We start from the raw sequence: 13,792 nt of genomic DNA on the forward strand, positions 1-13,792 counted from the left end.
AATGAAATCTTTAAGTGTTACGTCCCACGGTTATGCCGGCTAGGCTAAAGGAGACATTGAGGATGAGATATGAATGACATGGTGGAATTAAGAAAGTGGGAGGAAACGAGAGAACCTCGAGGAAACCCATCCATACGGTGTTTGTTCACCGCAAAATTCTCTTGGCGCGAGATGGGATCGAACCCAGGACCCCATGCACCAGAGGTGAACACTCTATCACTGAAATATTACATGGAGACAACAGAAAAGGACACAAAATGAAATGAAATCTTTCAGTTTTACGTCCCACGATTATGCCGGTTAGACTAAAGGAGACGGTGATGATGAGTAATGAATGAAATGGTGGAATGAAGAATGTGGGAGGAAACGGGAGAACCCCGAAGAAACCCAGGCACGGTGTTTGTCTACCACAAAGTTCACTTGGCGGGGCCTGGGATCGAACCCAGGACCCCATTCACCAGAAGTGAACACTCTACCACTGAAATATTATGTGGAGACAGCAGAGAAGGACACAAGCACCACAAGTAACACACAGTACACTCACTTGTTTATCTCGAATATTTTCTTTACAATATACATTTACTGACCTGATGAACTACGTCCAAAAACTGTAGGAATGTTGGAGCAAAACCACTCGCTTGCGATGGAGCAGCCAAATTGCTTCGATGACTGAAGCGATGTCCGAAGGCCAGCCATTCCTTTTCTACCAGCACTCGAAAACCATCCAAAGTGCGATAGTGAGAGTCCAGGCAGAGCTGGGCTATCGATGATACCTGTTGGAAAGAAAGGTACTTATTACATACTGTATCGTACAATAGGAACAGTTTCTGCTGGATTATTTGGTCTTTCCAATAAAACTGAATAATCATACAAGTGATAGCAAGTTAACCTATGCGTCGTGTATCTCATCTGACTGAGTTTTACTTACATTCTTGTAAATCAATATCGTGCACATCGTTAAGGAAATGAAATCTTTCAGTTTAATGTCCTATGATTATGCCTTAAAGGTTACGAGTCTTCATCCCGGCGAAATTAAAATACCGCTAATTTTACAGTAATTATGTGATATCTTCAAATAGATAAAAGATAATCGAAATGTGGAACAAGAGCGCCCTAGACAATATTATTTTACATGAGAAACCGTTATCACGACTCACTTATCTGCTTTCGATTTCGAGCCATTTTGAAAATCGGCATTTATTTTCGCGTTTCTAAACAGCTGAAAACGGAAAGCCACTAGGTGACTTGTGATAACGGTACTTCACGCAAAATAATATTGTGTAAGGCGCTCTTGTTCCATATTTCAATTATCTTTTATCTATTTGAAGATATCACATAATTACTGTAAAATTAGCGGTATTTTAATTTCGCTGGGATGAAGACTCTTAAGGATTGATGATGGAAGATTGGTGGAATGAAATGAGAGATATAACGGAAGCACCCCGGGAAAACCCACGGACATGATATTGCCCACCACAAATTTACTTGGCCGGGGATCGAACGAGAGAACCCATGCACCAGAGGCAAGCGCTCTACCACTGAGCCACCGTGCCCTACATATCGTTAAGGAATGACCTACCTCGATTTTATTGTATTCATTGGTTCCAAAATATCTACATTCCAAACCGTTTTAATTACAATTGTCTCGTTACTTTTGAGAATCGATTTTTCGTAATACGAACTCTTCGCTATTTGTTTGAAAAAAAATCTCGTTTTGCAATAAGATGATGGAAGTGATTAGTTCTACAAGTGTTTGCTATAATTAAAAGACTATTTTTAGCTACTAATTATTATAACAAACTTATTGGTACACAGCAAGTTGCAACTAAGAGGTGTATAAACCTATACAACGACAGTTTTCTAAGTATGCGTGTAGCGTGTTTAGTTTTTAGGACTACGTATTTGCAACTGTTAAGTGAACGTTCATTATTTAAGTGCACAGAAGAACATATCCATCTGTGTTTCATCAAGAAATTTGAGGAGTGAGAAAAATATAGAACCAAACTTGCAGAAAACCTTCCTACCAATGGTTGTCAGGAACAACCTGATATCTTCCCCATTATGACTGATCAGCAGCAGAACTTCAGTGCTTGCACTGAGGAAGGAGCGAGTAATTGTCTGAAACCGTAAGCGAGAATTGCGCATTATTGAATGTTTCCTTTTTAATGTAAATGGGCTTTCTTACTGGCTTTTCTAAACTTGAACATAGACTTTTTCTAGAAATTCCACTGAGTCAAGAATTCCGAAATAAACGTAGATACAATTCTTACAATGTCTGATCATGGAAACTTTCTCCTTTCTGAAAACTTAAGCATATCTGTTTTATATATGCGGAATTCTTTCCCTTTTGATCCCTTACTATCTTTTTCTACTGCTTTCATGTTTGTCTACAAGTATGCTCGGCGTGCCTATCAACTTCCACTATTTTAGTACGCTTTACTCTCTTGTTAATTTCTTTTTAGTTTTTCCTCCCTTTCTTTTCGTTTCAGAATTCCTTCCTACTTCTAACTCTGTTTAAGTCGTCAATTCATCCTATTTCGCTATTCTTCTTTGCTTCATTTACAATGATAATGTATATTTCGTATGTACTTCTAAGTATCGTTTCTATTTACGGGCAAAAGTGCTATTTAACACGTTCGCTGCTGAGGACGCCCATCGGCGTCCAGTACTGAATTTGGCATATGCACCGGACGCCGCTCGTCTTGTCCCTGCAGCTGATTCACTTTCCCGCCAATACCTGCACTAGCGCTGGCGGGAAAGTGAATCAGCTGCAGGGACAAGACGAGCGGCGTCCGGTGCATATGCCAAATTCAGTACTGGACGCCGATGGGCGTCCTCAGCAGTGAATTAAAAGGCACAAGCTAAGAGGAAGAAAGTATATAAAGAAATAATTTAAATATTTTGTATCACATCGAGATATTTCGTTGTTTTCGTATGACAACTTCTTTATCTGGTTGATATGGTTATGTAGAAATATATAGAAGAAGCAATATTGTTAGAATTGAACGTATATTATTTTAATGTGGCAAATACGGTATATGTTAAAAATATATACATATCCAAATGTAGTGTTTAATATTTTATAAAAATCAATTAAATTATTTTGTATGCGGGTTAATCCATATGAAGCGGTCCAGAGCAGGTTGCTCGACCATCTCCGAAAATTATAAAAAGTGGAGTGATGAGCCTTGTGTATGAGAAGGTCAATAACACGAGGCACGTTTTCGGAGGTACAATTGTTCCTGAATGGTGGCCATTTATGTTGTCGGCAAGCGTTTACGAAAACCACATTTGCTCAGGACTTAATAATCAGAGGAACATGAAACAAAAACGCATGTGTACAGGAGAGACCAAGGTACACGAAGAATATACAATTGTGCGCCCAAATGGAGATTCAGGGTTGCAAACTAATGCATGAAATCACCAGAAAAAGTACAGAAAAGTGCACGTTTCAAGGGGTTGTATTTTGGAATGGCATAAAGGTAGTGGTTCAGAATTTATGGTGTGAATACTAGGGCATGTACAGATTCTTCAGAAACATTCACAGCTATGATACGACTGTTGCCACAGAGTTATGGGGGTTCGAAAGTTGGAGTTTGTCATTTTTATGGCATTTTTGGGGCTTAATATCTCAGAATGGCAAATTGCTAAAAATTGCTGCTGCAGCCACAAAGCAGTTCTGTATGTTAATAAACTATCACAAAAAAAAAAATCATGACTGATATTACATGGAGAACATTGTTAGGACAATGTTAACAAAGCACGTGCTTGACAATGCCAAGTCGGTGCATGAATCACTTTTTACGTTATAATCCGATGGATATTCATTCTACTTTATCAGTTTGAGGAAACAAGCAGCAGGTGGCAGTAAAACCGCGGCCTAAATCGTTCACGTTGGAGTTACCCATCTGTATTGTTTTTTGTTATCTATGCATTTACCCTCCAAATGTTAGTCAATCAGTTGGAGTATCCGTCAGTCGTTTTGCTACAGCCATAGTGGAAGGTTGTTGTGGTGTGCGCTGAAAATCTCAGGGTTCTGTGGGAAATGCAACTAATGAGGAATGGCATAAATCTACGTATGGTGTTTGTGCAAAGGGACTAAAGTATATTTCGGACTTGCAAACAGATAGTCAGGAGTTGCTTCGTCTGCGAATTGGCTATGAACCTGTGACAGTGTGCAACTACCATGAAGTAAGATATTTAGAGCAATATAACTATCTGTTCGGTCGAGTGTGTTGTGACCCAATGAAATTCATAAGAATTCTATTAAAAAGGGACTTCGAAAAATTATCGTTGAACACATGCTACAAGGAAAGAAGACTGATGTTCAGTTAATACCAGGAAAAGCACTTTGTCCCAATTGTTACTCCGCAGTGTTTGCATCCAGTGCAAGTAACGTGGAAGATCAAAACAAGCAGCGATGTTGAATTTGTTCCGTCAACATCCGTCTTAGAAACTTTAGGTTCAGCATGTTGTACGTTAGGATTATCGCCACCGTCAAAAATACGAAAAGTCAGTGCCGAGAAAAGGAAACGTAAGCTTCAACGCAAAATGGACCAAGTGTCACAAGCGCTAAGAAGACAATTAGAACTTGCCTTCGAGGAAACTATTGAAGATGAAGGCGACAGCGTACAAGTGTCCTCGGATTATGAAATCCTGATACATCAATTAAAAGAGAAATGTACCATTGCTACCAAGGAAGGAAAAGTAAAAATCTTAAGTTTGCTCCCAACAACATGGCCTCGTATGAAGATTGCAACTGAACTTAATGTGTCAGAACGTCTTGTCAAGATTACTAGGAAACTGGTGAGTGAGCAGGGAATTTTACCAGATCTGGGGCACAAGCAGGGAGTATCAGTGTCACCAGACACAACAGAAAAGGTTCTCCATTTTTATGAAGACGATGAATACAGCCGTTTGTGTCCACGCAAGAAAGATTGTAGACCATACTTGCAGGAAGTGTGAGGGTTCAGAAACAGAAACGACTGTTGTTATGTAACCTGAACGAGCTATACCTGGCATTTAAACAGAACCATCCAGAATGCACAGATATTCACAGAGCTAAGTTTTGTGCTATGAGACCTAAATGGTGCATTCTTGCCGGTGCTGCGGGTACTTATAGTGTCTGTGTATGTATTTACCACCAAAATATAAAGTTAATGATTGATGGGCCAAACTAAACGTTGAATACATGGATCTCCTCGAGTTACTCGTATGTGATATTAACAGCAATGCCTCCATGATGCAAACATGCGAACACTGTCCAGCAAAAGCTGCCCTTCTGTCGATGTTTGATGAAGCCATGGAAATTGAAGTTTTCCCTGACATTATTCAATACAAGCAATGGGTTACAGTTAATAGGACTGAACTGATTATGGTAGTCAAACAAGCGGACGAATTTTTTGAAACATTATGTGAGAAACGCGAGGATCTCAAAAAGCATCACAATATTTACAAGGTTCAAGCACAATACCTAAAATCTCAGTCATTCTGAGTGTACAGTTTTGGCTGATTTTGCTGAAAACTATACTTTCAACATCCAAGATGCCATGCAGTCCTATTATTGGGTAAATCAGCAAGCCACTCTGCATCCTTGTCTCTGCGTAATAAGTGATCATTTAGCGCATAATACTGTGGCAGTTCACGTTTCAGCAACATCTTATCAGTCACATTCGAGAACATTTACCACACGTAGCAAAGATTACATACTTTTCTGATGGTGTGTCCAGCCAATACAAGAACAAGAAGAACTTTGTCAATCTGTGTCACCATCAAGCAGACTTTGGGCTCGAAGCCGAATGGCATTTCTTTCCTACGTCACACGGTAACACTGCATGTGATGGTGTTGGTGGTGTGACGAAGAGAGAAGTTGCAAGGGCTAGTTTGCAGAGGCTAGTTACTTATCAGACCCTTACACCCTTACGATATGTTTCAGTTTTGTTCAGAACACATCAAGGGGATCACGTATGTCTTTGCTTCCACTGAAATCGTGTTTCAACATGAAGATCAACTGAAAGAGCGATTTGCGAGCTGTTAGTCCATTCCAGACACAAGAAGCTTCAATCGTTTTACCCCCATTTCTGAACATACCTTACGATGTTATGTTACATCAACAAGTGACGAATTTCAGAAGTTTCCTGTTGTCAAATGAATGTCCGTAACACACTAAGAACTAATTTTGTTTTTTGTACTGTTTTGTTGCTCGGTCAGTACTAATACACTGAATACCATCGTCACGCACGTACTTTCTTAACATTGTTCTAACTTTGTTCTCCATATAATATCAGTCATGATTTTTTTTTTTTTTTTTTTTTTTTTTTTTTCATACAGAACTGCTTGGTGACTGCAGCAGCGATTTTTAGCAGTTTACCATTCTGAGATATTAACCCATAAAAATGACAAACTCCAACTTTCGAACCCCCAAAACTCTGTGACAACAATCGTATCAGCTGTAAATGTTTCTGAAAAATCTGTACATGCCCTAGTATTCACACCATAAATTCTGAACCACTACCTTTATGCCATTCCAAAATACAGCCCCTTGAAACGTGCATTTTTCTGTACTTTTTCTGGTGATTTCATATATTAGTTTGCAACCCTGAATCTCCATTTGGGCGCACGATTGTATATTCTCCGTGTACCTTGGTCCCTCCTGTACACATGCGTTTTTGTTTCATGTTCCTCTGATTAGTAAATCCTGAGCAAATGCGGTTTTCGTAAACGCTTGCAACTGCAGAAAATTGCACTCCGTCGACAACGAAGATGGCCGCCATTCAGGAACAATTGTACCTCCGAATACGTGACTCGTGTTATTGACCTTCCCATACACAAGGTTCATCACACTCCACTTTTTATAATTTTCGGAGATGGTCGAGCAACCTGCTCTGGACCACTTCATATGGATTAGCCCATGCATAAAAAAAATAAATTGGTAATATTATATTGTAGTTAAAAACACTAAGTGTAAAAAGTTAATCCAATAAGTCAGTTAAAACAATACAATTCTAATATTAAAACGTCCGTGCACCATTATAACATTTATAATAACTAACACCAAAATATACACTGTTTCAAAAAGAATATACGCATTACGAAGAATTATTTTGTCCAAACTATCGATCGCTGCGCCTCGGCTGGGCTATTGGACAAATGAATACAGTCTAGTTTATATTAATAGCCGCTAGATGTCAGTTGTCTTCTGTTTTGCTTGGTATCCGTCATATGTTTAAAATGGCTACTCCGCAGCAGAAATAATTCTGTGTTCTCGATTTTGTGAAGTGCAATTCCGTGATTACAGTGCAAAGACGTTTCAGGTTGAGGTAGCCAATTGATCCTCCAAATGGGTGGAACATTCGCAGATGGTATCGACAGTTTGTGGATACAGGATGTGTATGTGTATGTAAAGGAAAGAGTCCTGGCCGCCCTCGTGTTCCTGAAGAAAATGATGCACCAATTCAAACTGCTTTCCAACGTAGTCCTTCAAAATCAACTCGTGGAGTTACAAGTGCCAACAATAGCAATTTGCCGTGTTTTGAGATGTCGGTTGGTTATGAAGCCGTACAAGTTACAGCTGTTACACGCTCTGCATCCTGATGACAAACGCAAACGTGTGGCAATTTGTAACGAGATTCTGGATGCTATTGACAATGATAACACTTTTGCACAACGCATCGTGTTCAGTGATGAAGCTACTTTCCGTCTTAGTTGTCAGGTAAACAAACAAAATGTTCGAATTTGGGGCTTACAGAACCCACATGCAGTCATTGAACATGTACGAGATTCGCCCAAAATCAATGTGTTTTGTGCGATATCCCGATCATCTGTTTAGGGCCCATTCTTCTTTAATGGAAACACGGTTAACAGTCAGCAGTATCTCGCTATGTTACAAAACTGGTTGTTTCCGAGGCTGCACAAAGACAACTTCATTTTTCAACAAGACGGGCCACCCCCTCACTGGAGTCGCCTAGTGCGTGAATATCTGAATGAAACTCTACCAAACATGGTATCTGACGAGGAGTGCGCAGTCTGTTCCTTTTCGCCACTAGGAATACATATCGATCGTCTTGAGGTATGGTCTTTTTTCGACGACCACCAGCATGATTTCGCATCACATTTCCAGCTTCCGTGGCTTTTTTCTATAACAGGGCTCATAGTGGTCTGGTTTCTTCTAAATAGTTGAAAAGTGACCAAAAACACATGAAAAAGTGATCAAAATCTCATCAAAATGTAATTTTAAGCCTTGATGCCAAACTTGGGCATAAATTGAATTTTACATATTTTTTTTTTTTTCAACCAAAACAGGGCCAGCTGGATCATAGCTGAAATACGTAATGTTTTAACGCATTACGATTAAAAATTGTTTTACGTAAGTTTGTCAGCTAATAAAAAAAAAATTGGATTACTTGTGTTTGGAGATTCATTATTAATTACGTAGATCTGGATGGGGTAAGGTCAAATTTCTATATTTTCATTATGTCAAATAACACAAAATTAATGTAATTATTGTTAATACAGCATCTAGATTACCATTAACTGGTAATAAGATTCTGTCTTGTACAACTGGTTTGTTACAAAAAAGTTTGTCTTGGTACCACATGATTGGTAAATATAGGTATGGCTTCTACCAACATTTTGCATACAATGAAAAGTAAACTGTAAACACTTAATATACAGGGAGTCCATAAAGTCCTGCAGGAAAGCAGAACTCTATAACTTGGAAACCGTTACGTTTAAGTGTATAAATTTTTGGTGTTGGAAGAACGGAAGTTTAAAGTTTTGTTCTGGCCACAATGCTCGATGACGTTCGCGCTGGTAATCACGTGAGTTAAGATGGCGTCTATTAAAGAAATGACACAATGTGTTTTGTAGTTTGCGGAATTAAAATCTTGCGTTTCAGAGTGGAGAAAGTTCCAAACAACGTATGGGAAAACACCCCCAGCAGATACAAGTATCAAGAGGTGGTACGAGAAGTTCAAAGAAACGTGAAGTGTATCAGATTTACCACGCAGTGGAAGTTCAGGAACGAGTGACGATGTGATTCACACGTTGCAGGACAGCGTAGCCAGAAGTCCGATGAAGTCGCTTAAACGTAGGTCATTGGAACTGGGAATACCGAAGTCAACGTTACACAAGATCGTACGCAAGAATTTGAAAATCCGGTCCTATAAGTTAAAATTTGTGCACGAGCTGATAGAGGAAGATTGTGACATGAGAATGGAATTCTGAGAGTCAATGCTTACCCGCTTACAAGAAGAAAGTGACCTTCTGTCTCGATTTCTGCTTTCAGATGAAACCACATTTCATGTCGGGAAAAGTGAACAGGCACAACTGCCGAATTTGGGGGGTGGAAAATCCACGTGAATTCGAGGAGGACAAGCGGAGTAATCCCAAAGTCAATGTGTGGTGTGCTGTTTCAATGGACCACATTATCGGCCCGTTTTTCTTCGGGTAAATGGTAACAATTATCTGAACATACTACAGACATTCCTTTTGCCAGAACTTACTAGGTTAGGCATCCTTAATGAGGTCCACATGCAACAGTATAGGGCACCGGCGCACTATGCCCTTCAAGTTCGACAGTTTCTTAACGAAGAATTTAAGGACAAATGGATTGGCCGAATAGGACCAACACTTTGGCCTGCAAGATCACCAGATTTGTGGCCTTATGATTACTGGCTTTGGGGACACATGAAGACCAAGGTGTATTCGCAGAAGCCAGCTAATCTGCACGATCTCAAGAACAAAATAACTGGTGTGATTTTGAACATTCCAGACGAGCACCGCCAACACGCAATACTTGGTTTCCCAAAAAGACTGCAAGGGTGTTTGGACGTGAATGGTGCACAATTGGAGGTTTGGCGATGAACCTTAACTAGCTGGAACAAAACTTTGAACCTTTCTGTAAGTACACCAAAAGGTATTTGTTAATACATTACGTAGTTTCCAAGTTATAGAGTTTTACTTTCCTGCAGGACTTTATGGACTCCCTGTATGTCATTCTCCTTTAACACAATAAGATCAAAGGAAATAATGTGGATTATGTTTATACCCTTATTATGAACTTTTAAAATAAATTAAAAATGTTAACTAGAAGAAAGAACAAACACAGAAGGGCTCTCAAATTCACCTTGAGAGCTTAAGCACCCACCAACCACCCATTGTGCTTTAGAAAAGAATAAAGGCTGAAGTGAGAATAAAGCTGACTTGGTTTACATGTGGCAGCATAGCTGCACATGGCAGCAAGTGCTGAAGTTTTCAGAAGAGTATTAAGTAACAAGTTTCTGTCTTTTACCTTTTATTTTTATATTTTTCTTAGAAAACTGTCAATGCAAAACATAAATCACACGAAAAAATGACTTAACTCCCTCCCTTCCCAAAAAAAGTAATTTTTAGTGACAAATTTGAGAAAAAAGTAACTTTTAGTGACCAACTTGAAAAAAAAAAAGTAACTTTTAGTTTAAAAAAAAGTGAACCGCTATGAGCCCTGTAATAACGAGATGACACTTTAGCACTCCCATTGATATCGCCACAGTAGTGACATTTTGACCAGCTTCCAGCCGTTTAACTGCACACTCAGATGCTGTCTTGAAGTCATTTTGCACTTAATTATTGCCCCACTACACTAAATTTCACAGAACTGAGTTCCACTACCTACGGCGCTATTTACGTCGAACACCTCACTGCATGCACTTTCGACTGAATACAGAGCTTTCGTGCACTGCCTTTTGTACAATAACAGGTCCTACTCAACTACACCCTCTGCATTGCATTTGACTGTAATTGGTCGGCTGCCGGGAATGCTACGTGGCATAAATCAGTTGTTCATTAGCAATTGTCAAGCAGTGTATAAAGATAACAGTACAAACATTTATAAATAATTTTCACTGGTGTTTTATAACCTTTCTGTTTTATGTTTTAGACTTGTAAGGAACAGTTGTAGGATGGTTAAGTTTTATGAAATAGTTAGATGGAGTAAAGTTCAGTGTCCCTTTCCACACCAAGGTTATATAAATGTTAGTGAAATAGCAACGACGTACCTTTGAATGAAATTTGCTCCAAATTGTTTCTATTTCTATTAAAAGCACTGCGCATCTAATTTGTTATTTGGAATTTTTAATATAACAAGTTGTTATACTAAAACGAGTTGTCACATTTTTATTTTTCAGACTAAATGTCATATTACAAAAGAAACCGAAGTACATTCGCAGCATCATATTCACCAACTGTATGAAGTAGACTTTCTATCTATCTATTAAAATGCTACAGTAACATTTAAAAGCGACCGAGCTCTAACCTATAACCTTAGAATTCAAACCTTTGATTTACGGTTATTTGTGATTTCACGTTTATAACAAAGACAAATATTTTTAAAAGAGTGTACTTTAAATAAATTACTTAAAGAAATATTTTTCACAAAGTTTATCCTTTTAAATTATTGCTCAAAGGCCTTTGCCTTTAGTAAGCCTTCTCCGAAATAAATGCAAATGAATTGTGCTGCCATCTTTGGAGCTCTTTTAAAATACGCATATATGTTTGCGGCCTATACTTTCGACAATGAGATCTCAGAAACTACAGGCTCTAGAAAGATGACGTTTTCACTGATCGATTGCAAATTTCATGTAGATTGTCCAGTTCTAATTGAATATTTAAAAAACATGGGCACTATTTCTTTATTACATTTTTACGGGTACATTGGAAGTGTTGAAATTAAAAAAAAAAAAAAATAAAAAAATAAAACATCACATCCTAATCATTATACATTCCAACACCACACTGTTGTATATAGGGGTTGTATATGTCTCCGGCATTTGTTTCATAGCCAAATAATAATGGAAAAGGAAGGATAACCATTTCTCGAGTCTAAGATGAACCTTTCTTGGGAGTGTTTTGCCCAATGAACACCATATATAACTGACATTATATTAATTTTGTATGTAATGTATTTGCTTATTACTTACTGCATGCAAGAAGAAAGAAAACACTGGTCATACATGAATTAGAAACTCCAACCGGAAGTAGGCTCAAATCTTGCAAACGGTGCGAGATATTCAGAAAACTAATCGAAAAATCTCCCCTTTATGATACCCCTTGGCTATTTTTTATTCAATACGTCTTTAACTTGTGTCTGTAAAGAGACATGTACAGATGTTGTAAGGAATGATTTATGCTCATATGCGAATAATGCGCTGTGTAGAGAGCGCAGGTTCAGCTAGTTGAATATAGAAAATTCTTACCATCACCGTGATAGATATACAGTTATGCTAAGAAAAACAACGATAGTTTTCCAACTTACTGATACAAGTGCTAATTTGTGTCTTCACACATTCCGTTACATCAATGTTATAGCTGGGAAACTAGGCAGTTGCACCATGTTGGACAAAATCGAATACAGAGTTATAATTAGGTTTATTTATCGTCAAGGAAAATCGGTACGAATGATACATGTGTATGCTGAGTAATTACCATCTCATGACACATTGAAACGTTCAAAGAGAGAATTCGAATACGGTCACACAAATGACATAGTAAAACGTCCGAAGGGAGAATTCGGATGTGGTCGCATACGACTACAGGATCATCCAAGGGAAGGTCGTACCTCGACGGCTACACACCCAAGCGTGATGGAATAAGTTAAGCAGGTAGTCCTTGAAGATAGACAACTTAACTGTCTAGCTAAGGAGAGTTCTTCAAAAAAAATTACATAATATTCTGTATATGGGCAAGGTAGCAGCAATGTGGGTTCTACGATTATTGGCATATTTTCAAAAACAGCAATGTATACAAAACATTTTGGGTCTATCCTAAAGGCAAGGATGCTTTTGTCAACAGTGTAAACAGAGGTGAATGCTGAGTGTATCTATTTGATCCTGAAACCAAGGTATTTAGTATAGCATGGAAAAATACGTTGTTCCCCCCCAAAAAAGAAAAGCTAACGGCCACTCAAACATGGTTATTTTCATGTTTTGGATTTGCTCTCAAATGGGGTCTTCCTACTAGCAGACAATGAACAGGCATATCGACCAGCACACTCACTCACACACTTCTGTCAACAATGTGGCTACATATCTTTGCCCCACCCACCATATTCACCCAATCGAGCTTCATTTGACTACTTTCTCTTCCCAAATGAGAAGGAACATTTGCGAGTTTGCGTTTTGTGGATGATGACGTCGTTAATGCGGTGAAACCCTGGTTTGTGTTCAACTCTGCATGCTTTTACGTATATAGTATGAACAGACTGATCCATAAATGTGACAAATGTACGGTGATATGAGGTGAATATGTAGAGAAGGACGCGTGACCAAATTGCAAATTTCTAGTCTACCACAGCGAGGGTAACACTTTTTTGTTTGTTTGTTTGTCTTCGTATATACTGCAATTTGCAATTTATGACAAAACAACATGACGAAATAAACATGCGTTATGATTTACTTTGAATATGTTTTCTCTTTAGGCTCTGACGAAAAAAGAAAAAGCATCAGCAGGACTACAAATTAGTAACTACAGTTCACCAATTAAAATATTATGGTTATTCATACATCAATTATTAACAGGTATGATCATTTTTTTTCCCTTAATGATCTGCTCTTTCATTACGTGAAACCAATATGGACTGCGTTTTTAAGAAATTCTATAACAACTAAGCAGCAATATCACGTGTATACCACGTGAAGGTGTTTGGTTTATATGGCGTGATATTATCTCAATACTGAAACCCGACGTGGTAGTAGATTTTTACTTCTTCCGGTTTTAGTAGAGATACTACAGTGGATATGGGATATATTATAGAGAC

At 38.4% G+C, this 13,792-nt stretch overlaps 1 protein-coding gene across 3 annotated transcripts in view; it reads right to left on the minus strand.

Moving 5' to 3' along the window:
• Positions 1-13,792, minus strand: part of Sbf (SET domain binding factor) — a 211,026-nt gene that overhangs the window by 55,589 nt on the left and 141,645 nt on the right. For all 3 annotated transcript variants that reach the window (XM_081739289.1, XM_081739287.1, XM_081739288.1), the window contains one exon: positions 588-773. In XM_081739289.1, coding sequence (XP_081595415.1) covers positions 588-773 — 186 coding nt within the window. The remainder of the gene's footprint in view (positions 1-587; positions 774-13,792) is intronic.

The sequence above is a fragment of the Thermobia domestica genome, chromosome 14, assembly GCF_964235325.1.
Source record: "Thermobia domestica chromosome 14, izTheDome1.hap1.1, whole genome shotgun sequence".
Taxonomy (NCBI): domain Eukaryota; kingdom Metazoa; phylum Arthropoda; class Insecta; order Zygentoma; family Lepismatidae; genus Thermobia; species Thermobia domestica.